This window comes from Lolium perenne, chromosome 4 (assembly GCF_019359855.2).
Source record: "Lolium perenne isolate Kyuss_39 chromosome 4, Kyuss_2.0, whole genome shotgun sequence".
In the NCBI taxonomy this organism is placed as follows: domain Eukaryota; kingdom Viridiplantae; phylum Streptophyta; class Magnoliopsida; order Poales; family Poaceae; genus Lolium; species Lolium perenne.
In genome coordinates, this window is record NC_067247.2 from 338,220,801 (window position 1) to 338,237,274 (window position 16,474).

Genomic DNA, 16,474 nt, shown 5'->3' on the forward strand with positions numbered 1-16,474 from the left:
CATACAAGTCGCTGTTTGAAGTCACGAAACTCCAAGCCAATTCCACCTCACCACCAAGATCCAAACTCGTCAATTTCTATCTGCCAGATAAAAGAAACCATTCAAACCTATGGAAACACTATTCTCCGACAATAAAAATATGTATATATGCACACAATCTATATTTATATTACGGAATAATATCTGTAGATGGACAATACGATTCACCAAAAATAAAAAGAGTGCTAAACACATAATAGTAAATATATATCCTCCCAACAAATATGCTCGTGTTCGCACTGTGGAGTACTGTGTGGTAATGCAAGCGTCTAATTCTCCTGAACTTTTTTATCACGTGGGTGAGGTGCAGTAGATAGAGAACATTCGTAATGTTCTGTTGGGAAGGTAATGAAGTTACCTGGGTTGTGTGAAGGAAGGTTTCTAGGAATGTACGTAGTTTAATTTGAAAGTTGTAGATATGAAAAATACATAACAGTTTCTACAAATCTATCATTTGATTATTATTTGAACCTTTAGATGGGAGCTTTTGTCTTGCATAACGGATGGATTTGTGTTCCTTCATACTTTTTTTAGTACTTTCGGTTTCAATGCATCAATAGATGCATATGACCTCTTTATTACTTTAAAGAAAAAGTATTCAGAGAATTACAAAAACATCTCATGAATCACAGAACGTCTCAACAAAGATGGGCCAAAAGAAAAAAGCCGGTGCCATGAAGAGCCTCTACAACATCATGTCAGCCGCCTATCAGCACTCCAGCCGCACCGGCTGGAAAATCGTTGTGCTACCGTCACCAACCGGTTGCACCTAGTATCCAAAACCAGAAGCTCTTCCGCAAGGTTAACCATGTGTAACATGCATCTTTCTCTCTCAAGTTTCAATATGCTAAGAAATGACCAAGTTACCACTGTTCCTGCTAGGGTACTACAAGATGAGGGGAAAATAAAGAATTTACACCCTCCATTCCTCTCCACAATTCATTGCGAAAAGCACAACAATTATGCATCCACACCTATTCTGCACTGCCGCCAAGTCAATTTTTCGAGGAGAGGGAAAAAGTCGTCACCACTAAAGCCGAGGATGATGCCACCATTTATAAATTCATCACTCACAACTTAAAGGAACCTAGTTTGCGATTTGATGCCGCTTTAACGAAGTGGAATACATTGAGATCGAAGAGGAGAGGCAAGAACCTCAAAATAGAAATGCCACTCTATTTAAGGTCAAATTTAAGATCGAGTGTGTAATAAATAAATTTGTAAACACTAAAGTTTTTTTAAGCGGTGGGGTTATTCGAGTACATGTGTTACATGCATCTTTCGCTATCAGGTGCCCCTATACTAGGAAATGACAAGTTTCTCCTTCTAGATACTAAAATACAAGAAAAGTAAAGAATTTACACTCTCCATTTCTTTGCACAACTTGAAATGAAATGCCCTTCAATTACGTTGTCTGCACCTCACATGCGCACAATGGCAAAGCCAACTCGAGTGGATAGTCCATGCAAATTACAGGTCTTGGCCAATGAATTTTTGCCCACTGAAACTTTTGAGTAACTACTCTAGACCTTCTATAATTGAAACGGGGCATTCTCGGCACATTCCGGGCAACTGCCCGCCCTTGTCGGGCTGAAGCTCGGCCACTACATGCGCATCCACTGCTAGGTCAAGATGTTTCAAAGGTAAGAGGAATTTGTCGCCATCAAATCTATGGAAGATGCCACCCATTTGAAAATTTAGCGCCACAACTCAAATGAAAGTAACATTCATTTGATGCCACTTTAACCAAGTGAGATACAAGGAGGACACAGTAAAGAACCCAAAAATAGAGGCGATGACATGTATTCCATTTAAGATAGAGTGTCTAATACACAAATTCTGAAAAACCTATAGGTCCTTTTAAAGAAAGCCATGAGCTTAGCTCATGTGTTGTTTTCTCACTCGGGTAGCCGTCTACTAGGAAATAACCAAGTTACCCACGCTAGGTCACTAAAAGACGAGGGTAAAATGAAGAATTTACAACCCGCTCCTATATGCAACTCATTATAATATTCACCGCAATTACGCGTCCGCACGTCAACCGCACCGCCGCTGCTAGCCCGAGATGTTCCACGGAATGGAGGAATTCACCACCACTGGGACCCGAGGAACATGCCGTTGTTTGAACATCTATCGCCGTTTGAATTTTTACCGGAGGTTTATGAACCTTATGGATAAATGGAAGGTATGAAATGCAATTCACAGAAAACCCTACACAACGTCCTTTCTTTTTGCCCCGCCTTTTTCCCTTCCTCCTCTCATGCCCATACCACCGTTGAACCCCTTTCTTTGTGATCTTGGTCACACCCCTTTTCCTCTCGCATAGACTGAGGCGTTGATGTTCCCGTCGCCCCCTCCTTGTTGTACGCAACTCGCTATGTATGACCGTGCAATTATGCATATGTACCTCTCATGTGCAGTCGCTGCTAGGTCGATATGTTCCAAATGAGAGAGGAATTTTTCGCCACCTAATCTATGGAAGAGGACACCCATTTGAACATTTGGCACCCACGAATCAAACGAAAGTAACCCTCCATCTGATGCCGCTTTAACAAAGTGAGATACATGAGATATGCAGAACCCCCAAAACAAGCAATGTCATGTCATACCATTTAAGATCGAGTATATGATACAAGACCAAATAACTAAAGGTCCTTCTTGAAGAAAGCCATGGGATTAGCCGATGTCACGTGTTACGTGCAGCGTTTTTACTTTTTTTTGAAATAAGACCCCAACCAAGCCTAGCTTTATATTGAAAGCTTTAACAAAGTTTAGAACAATAGACCCCACTAAGGAGGCACACAACACGTTCAACCTCAACATGCCATACCATTAGACGAGAACACACTCTCAACATCTATTACCCTTGGAGCTCCCCCTACACTAAGAGAGAAACACCTAAAGCTACCAGCCTTTTTTCACATTGAAAGCTTACAAATACAGACACCAAATCCAGAGGGCGACGAAAGGAACCAAAGTTGTTAGGAACAGAGGAAAGCTACCCAACTCTAGCATGGTCATGCTCCTTCATGCCTAGCTCCCGCAGTTTGTCGTCAAACCTGGAGACGATGGCCTTCGTCGCCGATAGCCTCTTAGCAACTACCAACGGCTTCCACTACAATTTCTTACTTGGTTGCCCATCAATTAGGAAATGACCAAGATTCCCTTGCTAGGGCACTAAAAGACAAGGGCAAAATGAAGAATTTACAACCCCGCTTCTCCGTGAGACTCGTTATAAAAGATCCCGCAATTACGCGTTTGCACGTCATCCGCGCCGTGGCGGCCAGACCGAGATGTTCCACGGGAGGGAGGAAGTCGCCGCCATCGAAGCCAAGGACTATGTCGTCGTTTGATTTTTTGTCGCCGTTTGAATTTTTATGGCCAGTTTACGAATCTCAAGGCCAAATGGAAGGTATGAAATTTAATTCACACAAAACCCTATAACGTCCTTTATTTTGCTCCGCCTTGCCTTCCTCTTCTCCTGTAGTGCCCCTACCACCGTCGAACCCCCTTTCTATGCGCTCGATAGGTCGAGATGTTACGAAGGTGAGAGGAAGTTGTCGCCACCGAATCTATGGAAGATGCCACCCATTTAAAAAATTAGCGCCCACGACTCAAATGAAAGTAACCCCCCATTTGATGACGCTTTAACAAAGTGAGGTAAAGGAGATACACAACAACACCAGAATAGCGACAATGCCATGTCATTCCATTTAAGAACTAGTATCGAATACATAAGACCGAGTAACTAAAAATCCTTTTTTGAAGAAAGCCATGGAATTAACCGATGCCACATGTTACATGTAGTTATCTCACTCTGGTGCCCATCTATTAGGAAATGACCAGTTTACCCTCGCTAGGGCATAAATAAACAATAAAAGGGCAAAATGAAGAATTTACAACCCCGCTCCTCGGCGCAACTCGTTATAAAAGGACCCGCAACTGCGCGTCTACACGCCATCCGCGCCGCAGCCGCCAGGTCGAGACGTTCCACGGGAAGGAAGAAGTCGCCGCCACCGGAGCCGAGGACGATGCCGCCGTTTGAACTTTTGTCGCAGTTTGTATTTTTATCGCCTGTTTATGAATCTCAAGGACAAATGGAAGGTATAAACTGCAATTCACACAAACCCTATAGCATCCTTTATTTTACTTTCTTTTTTTGCATCCTCTTCTGCCGTCGTGCCCCTGCCGCCGCCTGCCGCCGTCGGACCCGTTTCTTTGCACTCCTGCTCGAACCCCTTCCCCTCTCGCGCAGACCGAGCGGCGGCGCTGCTGTTCCCGTCGCGCTCCCTCCCCCTGCCCCCCCCCCCCCTCCACCTCCCCCTGCCCCTCCCCTTGACATTCTACGGCCAGCCTCCCTGCTGCCGCGCCGCCCTGTTTTGCCGGAGCCGCCATTGTCTTCGCGGCGGTGCTCAGTTCGGAGGTGTAGCGCGCCGCTGGCTGTGGGGAGCGAGGATTCATACTCTAGGAGGAGAGTATTAACATCAGGCCGCCTACAAATTTCTCCGACTTTGAATCCTAATGCGCGTCGGCGGCTCGTCCGCGCGCGCGCCCCGCCAAACTCCCGGGCGGATTCCCACCTCTTGAAAACTTCCTTCTTTTTCTAATCTCTCTCCCGGCCCTTCCCCCACTCTCGCGTCCCGTCGGCCCCGACAGTTTTTTCTAGGGCTTCAGGGGAACGCGCGTCCTTCCTCGAGGGCACGCCTCGGGTTCCCTCGGTTCGATCTCTACTCCGCGGGTTCCGCTGCTTCCCCTCTTGAGGATAGTGCTGCATCGAGGAGCGGCGGCGCGATGAATGTGCCTATAGTCGGTAAGTTTCCGATGCCATGATTCGACGGAATTGGGTGAAATTAGTTGGGGATTTTGCAGATTAGGGCTACCCCCCGCTGATTTGGGGTGAAATTCTAGATTTTTAGGCCGGGGTTGGGCGAATTAGGGATGTTCTGTTTTTGCCCTAGTTTTCCCCTGTTTTAGGGGATTCAAAACTTGGAATTTCGTTGTTATGGTGTGGCTTCAGCTTAAGGGGCAGTGGATTTTGATGTACTAATGACTTGTTTCTTTTTCCCTAGAATGTAGCAGGCTTTGCTAGATACTTCTGCGAGTTTTCGTCTGGCTAGTGATTTGGTTTTGAATTTTCGGTCTTCTTACCGCATCTGGGTTTCAACTTTCAATGGGTGTTTTGGATTTCTTGCTTCGCTAACTGTTGCAAACCTAAAGTTGTGCACATGAGTTTCGAAAAAAAAAACTGATACAACTACATGTATTTGGCTCACAGTTTTGGAATAACCATTTTAGCGACCTATCTTTGAGAAGGGATTTTTTTAATGGTGTTATTTGAGTAGTGGAGCATGTTTTTTGTTTTTATATTACTTTACAATTTACAATGATAATTTGATAAGGATAATCGTGAGCAAGTTGCCCTGTGCTTCTGGGTAAAACAATCAATGATGAGCCAATTTGCTGTAAGATATTAATTGTAAATATGTATTCTTTATTTGTGTAGATCCATTGCAAGGGGATTTCCCCGAGACAATTGAGGAGTTCTTGCAGCATGGGAATATGAAATGCATTGCATTTAACCGCAGGGGAACTCTGCTTGCTGGTAAATATCCATGTCTTTTTTCTTTGAGCAAGTAAATATGCATGTCTATTCACCTAGAAGTATGTTTAGTGGACTATTTTTTGTAAATATCATCTTAGTTAGGATAAAATGCACTGGCTTATTCTACATGAAGGGTATGAGTAGTGTTTATTTCATCCCTTTTGGAAATTTCTTTAGTGGTTATGAAGGATCAAACTAGTGATAAAACAGTTTATGTTCCCTGTGCCTGGTGAACGGCACCGTCCTTGTATGATTTTCTTGTCCATATGGAATGTGCTCTATAAGACATATTCTGTCCATGTCCTTAGTTTTCTTTGTAGTCCACATTTCCTTATAAATGAACCCAAATGGAGATCTGGCAGTAGGATATTAATCATACTTAGTCCCTTTCTGCAATATTTGATATTTATCTTGCCTTTACCATGATATGGCACAATGGTATTAAAAATTGAATACTGGGTGGAACCATGTACTTACTCCCTGTTACTTCATATGAAGTTGGCGCACTCTTCTGTCTTATATATATATTAAAGGGTGCCTGATTTTTTTTGATCGGTACAGATGAGAAAATGTTATTATTTAATACAACAACAACAACAACAACAACAACAACAACAACAACATCAAAGCCTTTTTCCCAAGCAAGTTGAGGTAGGCTAGATATGAAACCCAACAGAAAAAAGAGACCAAAACGTTATTATTTAATATGCCACAGAAATTTCTTAGGTGGTGCAGATATTTGTTTTGTCTGTGAAGTTGCTTTTGGTGTATTTCTATTTTGTAATATCTTGAATCTCTGTTGAAAAATTTCAGCTGGATGTGCAAATGGTAGCTGTATTATCTGGGACTTTGAAACAAGGGGGCTGGCAAGGGAATTTCGGGATAAAGATTGTACTGCACCAATAACTAGTGTCAGCTGGTCTAAATATGGTCACCGTTTGCTTGCCTCTGCTACTGATAGGTCATTGACACTTTGGAATGTGGTAACCGGTGAAAAGATTGCCCGCATAACTCTTCAGCAGACTCCATTGCATGCCTGTCTTCATCCTGGTTCATCCATCCCATCTGTTTGTTTAGCATGTCCTCTCTCCTCTGCACCTGTTCTTGTTGATTTGAATACCGGAAGTACCATAGTTCTTCCAGTTTCTGCATCTGACAACAGTGTGCCTGTGCCTAATTCACGTAACAAATTTTCGGATGGTTCTCCACCATTTACACCAACTGCTGCAACTTTTGATAAGCATGGAGATCTGATATATGTAGGCAATTCCAAAGGAGAGATATTAATTGTAGATTCAAAAGGCATCCAAGTACTTGCAGTAATTCCCATCCCAGGTGGAACAGTTGTTAAGGATATTGTTTTCAGCAGAGATGGCCAATATCTACTAACGAACTCTAATGATCGTGTCATTAGAGTCTATGAGAATATTCTGCCTATTAAAGGCTCTGGGAGGGAGATTGAAAACATAATCACCAACAACAATAATGAGTATGAAAGCCACTATGAGAAGCTAAAAGCCAATGGTGCATGCTGCCTAGTTTTTTCTTGTGAAGTCTCAGATGCCATCGCAAAGGTACAGTGGAAGGCACCAAGCTTCAGTGGTGATGCTGAGTGGATTGTTGGTGCTTCTGCAAGCAAAGGAGAGCACAGGTTGCACATATGGGACCGAGCAGGGCGTCTTATAAAGATCCTTGAAGGACCAAAGGAAGCTCTCATTGATCTCGCTTGGCATCCATTTGATCCTACGATTGCTTCAGTGTCTGTGGCAGGCCTGACATACATTTGGGCCAAGGAACATGTAGAGAATTGGAGTGCGTTTGCTCCTGACTTTATAGAATTAGAAGAAAATGAGGAATATGTTGAACGAGAGGATGAATTTGACATAAATGCATATACAGAAAAGGTAACTGACAGTTCTTTACTTGATCTTATCTGTTATTCGTAAAATGAAAGCATACACACATCCAGTCTAATCTAAATTTTTCTATGTTGCAGGCTGCGGAAAAGATGATAGATGAGGATGCGTATATTGATGTTGAGACATGTGAGAAGAACTCATCATTCAGTGGCTTCGAGGAGGATTCAGCAGACGAGATCATCTACTTGCCTGCTATTCCATCCCCAGATGTTCCTGATGAGCAGCCAGACAAGTGCTTAGTAAGCTCATCTAAGCTGGAGGACAGCAATCATTCCGGTTCCCCGTCCTCAATGGATGCTGTACAGAATGGTCTAGTTATTCCTCCAGCATCTAGTCCACTGGAAGGTAAGGGTGTAGACTTTTGTAATTATACTCACTTCAGTAGTGTCTTATTTTGTGGAAGTTATTATTTGTTTTCAGTTGAAATCTACTAGCAGTGTGGTTCATTTCCCATCGATTACGAAAACCTGCAAGTAGGACAGTCATCTTGCATAGATGTTAAAGGAATCATACTTTGATCAGATCCGTGGACAGGCTCCCGAGGAAATAATGTAGATATAGATCTCTCAGCATTTACAAAATCGATTAGGTTGAACTTGTAGTGATAAATGCCAGGCATGGGATCTTGAAACCGTGAACCCTTAAGATTTGCGAAATGTATTTGTGGTTAACTGCTACCATAACGATGGTAATTCTCCCCAAAAGGCCAACATGAACTCAATTCTTGGTTTTGTTTTTCTGGCAGTTGATAACTCCACCGCTGAAGAACCAGCGGAAACGGCAAACGCAAAGCGGAAGAGGAGGCTGTCTGCCAAGGGGCTAGAGATGCAGCAGGCTGAAAAGGTGAAGAAACCTGCAATAAAGATGTCCAATGGCAAGTCATCCAAATCCAAGAGCAAGCCGGTGATGGAACTTGCCAATGGGAACAGCTCGGCCATTGACATAGACGATGAAGCTACTGAGGATGACGAGATGATCTAAGCAGTAGCTTGTATCCGGTAACATTGATGGCTAGTGTTTAGCTCCACGATGCCTGACCGGAGAACAACAGTGTGGGCATAGAGAAGGTTGCTTGGCCTATGTAGTTTAGTGGAGTAGTCAGTGTAGTGTTCCTCCAGAAAGAAAGTACTTGGTGCTGTATGAATGCTGAGACGTGATAAACATTGTTAGCATATGTGCTGTATGTAACTTCATTTCAGGTCTGAAGTTTCTGCTGTGTGCTGTCTTTACCATTGATCCTCAGAGACCTGATCAGTATGGTTCTACATGTCCCATTTTTAGCTTATCCTTGATGCCAACAGACGATTACAGTGTCAGCTTTGGTTTGCGCACATGGCTTATGCTATGCTTGGTGCATCATGCATGAGACTTTACAGATGTAAGATCGTGTTATTTTTTGTTGCCAATTGCATCATTCTGCCAGGTGCTGGAGTTTATATTACTGGTCCCCGTAGATCGTTGTTTAGTTTTTTCATATATCACTATTGTACTTCTCTGTTGCTTCTTTGGTCTAACGAGAAGTCCTGTTATCTTTCTTGCTAATGATCGGAGATCTGTATGCAGGCCAGGGCACTGAAGAAAAGTGGCAAAGGTGCCAATAGGACTTAACAACAGAAAATATTAGAGCATGATGAACGTACAAGGATGAGGTATAGCCTTTGTATGTTCTTTCAGAAAATTGTTGTTCTTTCATGGATATTTTACAAAATTTGCACTAGAAACAGTTCAATTCCTGCATGCATTGAGAAAAATTTCCAGTTCAAAAGGAGAGTTCTTAAATGGTAGTCTGAGTGACTTGCCAGCTCAGCTTCGACTCCTGGTACATGCATGGATAAACTGTGGGTGGAAGTGAAAGTGTATTTTTTAAACTGTCTTTTTCATTCTGAAACCCTGGTTGACTCCCAGGTTGGTCACTCCTAGTTCTATATCATCTATGTAGTTTAGTGGAGTACTCCTATTTTTATTCGACTCAATCTTTCTAGAAAAGAAAGAGTCTAGTTTTCCTCAAGAAAGAAAGTATTTGGCGCTGTATGTATGTTGAGACGTGATATGTGCTGCATGTAACTTCATTCAGGTTTCTGTTGTCTTCAGAGACCTGATCAGTATGGTTACATGCCCCATGTTTAAGCTTAATTCCTTGATGCCAGTAGACGATTACAGTGTCAGCTTTGATTTGGCGTATCATGCATGGGACTTTACAGTTGTAAGATTGTGATATGTCGTTGCCAACTGCATCAATCATTGGGCCAGGTGCCGTCGTTCATATTACTGGTCCCTATAGTTCTTTGTCCAGTTGTGGTCATATATCACTACTTTGCCTTTCTGTTCGTTCTTTGGCCTAACGAGAAGTCGTGTTATCTTTGTTGCTAATGATCGGAGATCTGTATGCAAGCCAGGGCGCTGATGGAAAGTGGCAAAGGTGCCAGTAGGACTTCACCAAAGAAAATAGCAAAGCGTGATGAATAATTGGCGCATCAAAATCTATGTCCAAGTACATTACTACTTCCTCCGGTTCAAAAATAATTGCTCAAAAATAGATGTACCTAGATATGTCTTAGTGTGTAGGTTACATCCATTTTTGGGCAACTATTTTGAGCCGGAGGAAGTATGTTACAATCAGGCATTCAAAATCCATTGGGAATTCTTGCTGACCACGATTCAAATGTTGTGCCCAATTGTTCATACAAGTTGTCCTGCCCAATTGTCACGTGTACGTAATCACATAAACATTTGATAGCTTACATACCACTTCCTCCGTTCCAAATGAGTTGATGTAGCGTATTTTTTTCTTTCAAAACGAGCAAATCTAGGCACTAAAATGTCTATAGATACAAATCTGATCACATCAACTTATTTGGAACGGAGGCAGCACACGATGTCACATCATCGTTAAGTACTCTGTATGATTGTATCTTAGTTTTTTCTGTTGAACTCTGATTGACTCCAAGGTTGGTCGCCTGTCTTTTCAGTCCTAGTTCTATAAGAAGAAAGCTAGCCGCTAGAATTTGCACATCATGTGCGCGCCTAAAGCGCGTTTCATGCCCGTTTAATAGTGCACGCATAGCCACTTTGAGTAGTACTATCTCACTAACATATGCAAGGGATCCCTGTACCTAGCTAATCAAACGGGGTTAGTGATAGGATACTGGGATACGTGCAAATTGCGTGTACGATCGCTGCATATTCTTCTTGGGTGGAATGTTTGAGGTCAGGACATGATCGCCACTTGGCTCGTGCAGCTAATCATACGGGCCCTCGGGCCCAATTTGTTAATTGATTCGTACGTGACGAGAAAGATTATATATGGGCAGGCTAGTGAGAGACTATACAGTCAGCACAAGGCGTTGCTTGTGCAAAACTAACCATGCATGAGTTGCATGCATGCATCTATGGACCTACGGCGAGGACGAGCGATGGCTGGCTATAGCTTGATCACAGTCCCTTCTAAAAAAAAAAGGTTTGATTACAATGAGCATTTTGATGTACATGCATGCTCTCTTTGTCTGTTTCTTTGCGACGAAAGCATCGATCTCCGGGGAAGATAAATTTCTATTTGTGTCAACAGTTAGTCTACGGTTTCCATGTTAGTAATTGTTTTCTTTGAAAGGTTGGAAACAGTTGCACACGTTCCAAACACAAGGTTGAAGCTGAGATACAAACACAATGGCTATGAAAGTGGCACACTCACAAGCAAGAAAAGAGAAAATGAAAGAAACCAGAAAACGAGCAAACTCCTAGAAAGTAACACAAAGCCTTATACTAAGAATCCAACACCGCCGGAACATACCGATAAGAGCAGGAAGGAGTGATGTAGGACAAGTTGAAGGGAATCCCGAAGACAAGAGAACACAGAGAATCATCTCCCGCTTGCTCAGCGATCACTCTGCACCATGCATAATGAGGAGCAATTGTCAAAGGGCATCACACCACCGAGGTAACATAGCCGTATCGAGAGCCGCCAATCAAACGAAGGGTAGTATTCCACCGAGATGATCGCCACATCTCCTCTCCTTTTGGCCTTGCAACTTGAGAGCCATCATAAATGAGCAATCTGAGCACCGCGTGGCGACTTGAACCTCATATGCCATCGAAAGACCTAAACCAATGAGTTTTCAAAGAAGTAAATAAACATACCAGTTTATAACACTACCATTTAATAAATGCACTTCATATCTAACGAAAAAAATCAGGCTCACTTGGTTGTTGGAATGTACAACCCAATCACCCAAGTTTAAGTCTTCGCAGGCACAAGTTCTGGTTCTTATCATTTGAAAACAAAACTCGTCGTGGGTATATGGTTCACTTGATCTTGGGAGCAATTGAAATGTATGATATGGTGTAAATAGATATGGATTTAAGATAAAGCTTAGCTGGCATAATCATAAATACATGTCCAGAAAAGCGCACTCTCCTCTCATCTGCCCTGAGCACAATGCCACAATTGAAAGACAACGACAACCTAGAGTCTCACAAAGTTTCTAGAAGAAACAATACCGCTATATTGGGAGGAGGCGTTTTGGCTCATAGGAGCATTTGCTCCCATTATACAAAATAATTAAAAAATAATTTTAAGAATGTCAAAAAAAATTGACATAAATTTTTTGGTATACATCATGACATTCTATGTTCGTACACAAGTTTTCGTGAAAAAAGAACATTTTATGTGGCATGTACAAAAAAGACAAAAATATGTACTGTACGTAGTCGTGTTGGGGCATTAAAAATTATCTTTTTTACAGGAGATACATAAAATATTATTTTTTTCTGAAAATTTGTGTACGAACATAAAATATCTAGATGTACATGCAAAAATTTATTTTAGAATTTTTTGACACTTCAAAATGTATATTCACATAACGAGTTCATATGCTCCTATGAGCCAAAGTGAATTTCCCGCTATATTGAGACTATTGCTTTGGTTAACAAAAACTTCCAACCTTGCCAAGACACCATGAAACCCTACACTCATATGGTACCTTGTCGTTCAACCTTCCTTTCCCCTCTTCTCTAGTGCTCGTCCATTCTCGGCGTACAGTGGGTATCTAGGTGACGCCGTTAATTTCTTGTGCTGTAATTTATGTTCTTTAGTTCTATTTTAAAAAAATTGCCAGATGAAAAGGTTTATTCATTCTCATGTGAGTTCTTTTAATGATTTTTTTCTTATGGCACCCACTTGGACATCATCATGGACTCTTTTATTCAAATATGTTTTCTATACAAAATTGAAAATCATGAAATACTTAGATTTTGTATGTGGGTCGTTGACTTGTAGATTTCAATCATGTATAAATCATTTTCTAAGGATTTGCTTGCACTATGTTAAAAAAATCAACTAACTCAAACCACTTGGGAGGAATCATGTTTTTCGCCTATAATTCAATCAAGTAAATTAAAATTTGGGTACAATTTTAACCCTGTATGATTTTGCATGACGTTGCAATCCTACATTGTTTTCCTTTTCTTGATCCGGTGATACAACAATGCCTACACCCGAAATCAATCACGCAGTTCAATGCATCACTTGTGATTTTCTTTCGGCTAAAATACCAGACAAGGTAAAGGTCCTAGACATCAATACATTCCATGGATAATCTAGTTACAACAATCTTGTGGTCTCACATACCAAATGAATTCGCAAAACGGAGTTGCAAGGCACACATGCATATGATTAACACAGACAAGTCCCATACAAGATTGAGTAGTCGTTGATCACATTGATCTTCAAAACGCAAAGCATTTAGGTCACTACGGGAAATGACTTAGCTGCCGAGTATCGGAAATACTCGGCAAATCCAAAACCAATATACTCTGCCGCGTGTTTTTTGTTCCTAACTCGGCATATAAGCTGTTTGCTGAGCTCTGGCTAAAAAATACTTGGCAAACAACCGCAAAAATGCATTTTCCTGTAGTGGTGGACCTTGAAAAAACAAAGCATATAGGTGATTTTCCACATCAAAATGTAGCCAATTCACATAAGCTTTGGGTTTTTAAGGTCATCCACATAAAAATATAGCCAATTCACTATTGTTGACCGAGGCAGCTAACGAACGGTTTTATTTTGAATGGGTAAAGACCGAAATTTAGCTCTGAGTAGCTTAGAAAGGATGGAGGATCATGAGATAACAAACTGTCTAGCCTTCATGTCTTCTTCCTACGGGCCAATCTGCTGCTCCAAGTCTCCTCTGCCATGATCGGCAAACCGGTACCTGCTTTAGTTAACAAGATTAACCACATTCGATCATTGGCATACTAAATCACGAGATCAAAGATATATAAGTATTGCAACGTAAACCTGACACACTAACCTGATCTACAAAACCTCAGTTCAGTCTCATAAAACTCCTCCTCGCTTTCATCATGATCACCGTCGTCGCCATCGGCATCTTTCTCGTCCTCGTCGCCGCCATCATCGCCGTCGCTGCACCGTGGCATGCGATCATCCCTTCCTACCTTGCCACCGTCTTCCGACACGCCGGCGAAGAGCCCCGTCACGCTCATCTGCTTACCGATCATTCGGGCGACGCAGTACGGCAGCTTCTTCAGGTTCGCTCCGCGCGCCGCCGCCCGCTGCCTCCCTTGCTTCCGGCCATCGAGCCACGCGCCAGCGAAGGCCAGGCAGTCCAGGAGGCTCTCCCTGGCCATTCCTCCCTTCATGTCGTACGCCTGCGCGCGGCGCCACAGGCTCCTGGCGTGTGCGTTCGCCGGCCGCGCCAGCGAGAGCGCACGCGTGGCGTCGCTCGCCGCCGCGTCGACCTCGCGCCGCGCGAGCCAGCACTGCGCACGGTTGCTATGCAGCACGAGGCGCTCCCGCCTCCCGCTCAGCGGGCACAGCTCCAGCGCCTCTGTGTACAGCTCGATGGCTCTCTCCACCTCGCCGTGCCAGAACATATCGTTGCCTTGCCTCTTCTTCTCCTTGGCCAAAAGCTTTCTCTGAAGCAGCTCGTCCCTGGACATTGATCCTTCCATCTCCTTTCTCTCGATCTTTGCCCCCCTTAAGCTAGCAATTGCTTCCCTTGCTTCCGAGCGTAACTCGCCAAGGGAAGCATGGTCGTCATCGCCAAGAAGCAGTGCGCTGGTTATGGCATCGCCAAGTCGTCGCCGTGGACCAAGACGCCGGAGCTCAGCAAGATCGACGAGATATGGCGCTGTGGCATCGGCAACGGCGTGCCAAGAGTCGCGGTCGCCGAGGAGAAGGAGCAAGCAGTCGATGGCCATGTACTGCCAGTCGTCTGACGACCGGGCCAGGTCGCAGAGGCCGGAGAGCGCGTCCGGGCACGCTGCGATGGCGTCACGGCCGACGGCGCTTCGGCAGAGCAGTCGAAGCAGCCCGACACCGGCGGGCGAGTCGCCGTTCGCCAGGCCACCCCACATCCGGCACAGCTCGCGCGAGAAGACGGTGTCCTGGCATATCAGAACATGAGATGACGGGTCTCGCGAGGCGAGGCAGCTCAGGAAGTAGAGTGACCAGCACTGGAGCTGGCTTGCCCACTCCTCGGCTTTCCGGTCCTCGGCGCCGACGCCGCCATGGAGCCCGCGCGTCAAGAGTTCCCGCTGGTACTTTGGTCTCTTGCTCGGCGCCAGTGCGACGTAGTTCGTATACACGTCACTGACGCATGTGGACGCGGCGCGCACGGCGAGCGGCACTGCCTCGGCGGCGTGCCGCGCGACAGCAGGATACGTGGCGTCGTAGCTGGCGAGGTGGCCCAGAGCGCGCGTGGCGGCGCGCCTCTCGACCCACGTCATCGCATCGCCGAGGAGGGCTAGCAGGGGGCGCACGGCGCCGGCTGCCACGGCGAGCTCGGCGTGCGCGGATGAGCGTATGGTGTAGGATCCGAGGACATGTGCGGCGTAGTACGGCACGCACGCGTTCTGGCCGCGGCGGCGCCAAGCCGCGTCGTCGACGGCGCGCGCGAGGAGGAGGGACATGCACCGGATGGCACCGAGCGACGGGAGCTCGGGGTCGTCGGGCGCTTCCATGGCCGCGCGCCACACGGCAGCCACCGCCCCGCCATCGTCGTCTTCGCGGTAGGGAAGCTCACGGAAGAATGCGGCAACGCTGGCGCGCCGGAGTCGGGCGTCCGGCTGCTTCATGGTGCAGAAGAAGCAGCCGCAGCTTGAGCTCAGATCTTCAGCTTCGTCCTCCGCTTCTTCCTCTAGGATCTTGGCCATGGTTTTCGACTTGCTCTTGCCGTTGCTAGATTGCAAGCTTCTGGTGTTCAGGTCCATTTGAATGTGGCGATCTTGCGTTTGTGGCTTGTGCCAGGGTTAGAAGGAAGGAAGCAAAGGAGTGAGGATGAGTAGGGTTTTGTAGGAGCGGGGGGACATGATGCAGATGTACAATTAGTCAGTCAATTATGAGCGTTTTCTAATGCTCTTGTTAACTTCTTTTCAGGGAGTGGAAGCTGTTCTTTATGCTCACCAGCCGGCCGGGATGAACTTTTCTGATCCTGTTACTGATGTTTGGGGTTAATATATTGCGAACCTGAAATAGTACTGGAGTTCATTGTTTGACACCTGCATCTGCAGTTCAGTACGAGGTACTGTACAGCTAAATAAGCAGGTAACGATAGTGCCAGACCAAGTCTTAATTAACAGCAGCAAGTCTTGGGGTAAGACAAGTTATGTTGCTGACCAAGAGTTAGTTCAATCGGTTTTGCTATGTCTCAGTCAACTGAGATTTTCTTAAGTCTAAGTCAATTACAAAAATGTGCTTTGAGTTGCACTTTTCTGTTAAAAAAGTGCAATTGCACTTTTCTGATAGAAATGTGCAACTGAACCGAGTTGCACTTTTCTTTAAACTGTAATTGCACTTTTCTGAGTTGACTGAGACTTAAGAAAATCTCAGTCAACTGAGACATAGGCACACCCTAGTTCAATTGCTGATCGGATAGTGGTACTAGTTACTATTTGTCAG

At 44.6% G+C, this 16,474-nt stretch overlaps 2 protein-coding genes across 2 annotated transcripts; one reads left to right on the plus strand and one right to left on the minus strand.

The window, feature by feature from the left end:
- The first annotated feature begins 4,356 nt into the window (after positions 1 to 4,356).
- LOC127296583 (protein RBL) lies at positions 4,357 to 8,789 on the plus strand. Its single transcript, XM_051326719.1, has 5 exons — positions 4,357 to 4,849; positions 5,543 to 5,641; positions 6,455 to 7,545; positions 7,638 to 7,905; positions 8,306 to 8,789. The coding sequence occupies exons 1-5, from the start codon at positions 4,831 to 4,833 to the stop codon at positions 8,539 to 8,541; spliced, it is 1,713 nt and encodes a 570-aa protein (XP_051182679.1). The 5' UTR covers positions 4,357 to 4,830; the 3' UTR covers positions 8,542 to 8,789.
- A 4,428-nt stretch (positions 8,790 to 13,217) lies between these two features.
- On the minus strand, positions 13,218 to 15,817 carry LOC127349123 (uncharacterized). The gene is made up of 2 exons (XM_051374904.2): positions 13,866 to 15,817; positions 13,218 to 13,766 (listed from the first exon to the last, which is right to left on the minus strand). The coding sequence occupies exons 1-2, from the start codon at positions 15,784 to 15,786 to the stop codon at positions 13,699 to 13,701; spliced, it is 1,989 nt and encodes a 662-aa protein (XP_051230864.1). The 5' UTR covers positions 15,787 to 15,817; the 3' UTR covers positions 13,218 to 13,698.
- Between the last annotated feature and the right edge of the window lie 657 nt (positions 15,818 to 16,474).

Bases quoted from the DNA above. Each gene is read 5' to 3' on its own strand.
- LOC127349123 (XM_051374904.2), bottom strand. From the start codon at position 15,786: ATGGACCTGAACACCAGAAGCTTGCAATCTAGCAACGGCAAGAGCAAG. The intron at 13,767-13,865 runs GTTAGTGTGTCA...TAACTAAAGCAG, and splicing joins ACTGAGGTTTTGTAGATCAG to GTACCGGTTTGCCGATCATG.
- LOC127296583 (XM_051326719.1), top strand. The intron at 5,642-6,454 runs GTAAATATCCAT...GAAAAATTTCAG, and splicing joins CAGGGGAACTCTGCTTGCTG to CTGGATGTGCAAATGGTAGC. The intron at 7,906-8,305 runs GTAAGGGTGTAG...TTTTTCTGGCAG, and splicing joins AGCATCTAGTCCACTGGAAG to TTGATAACTCCACCGCTGAA.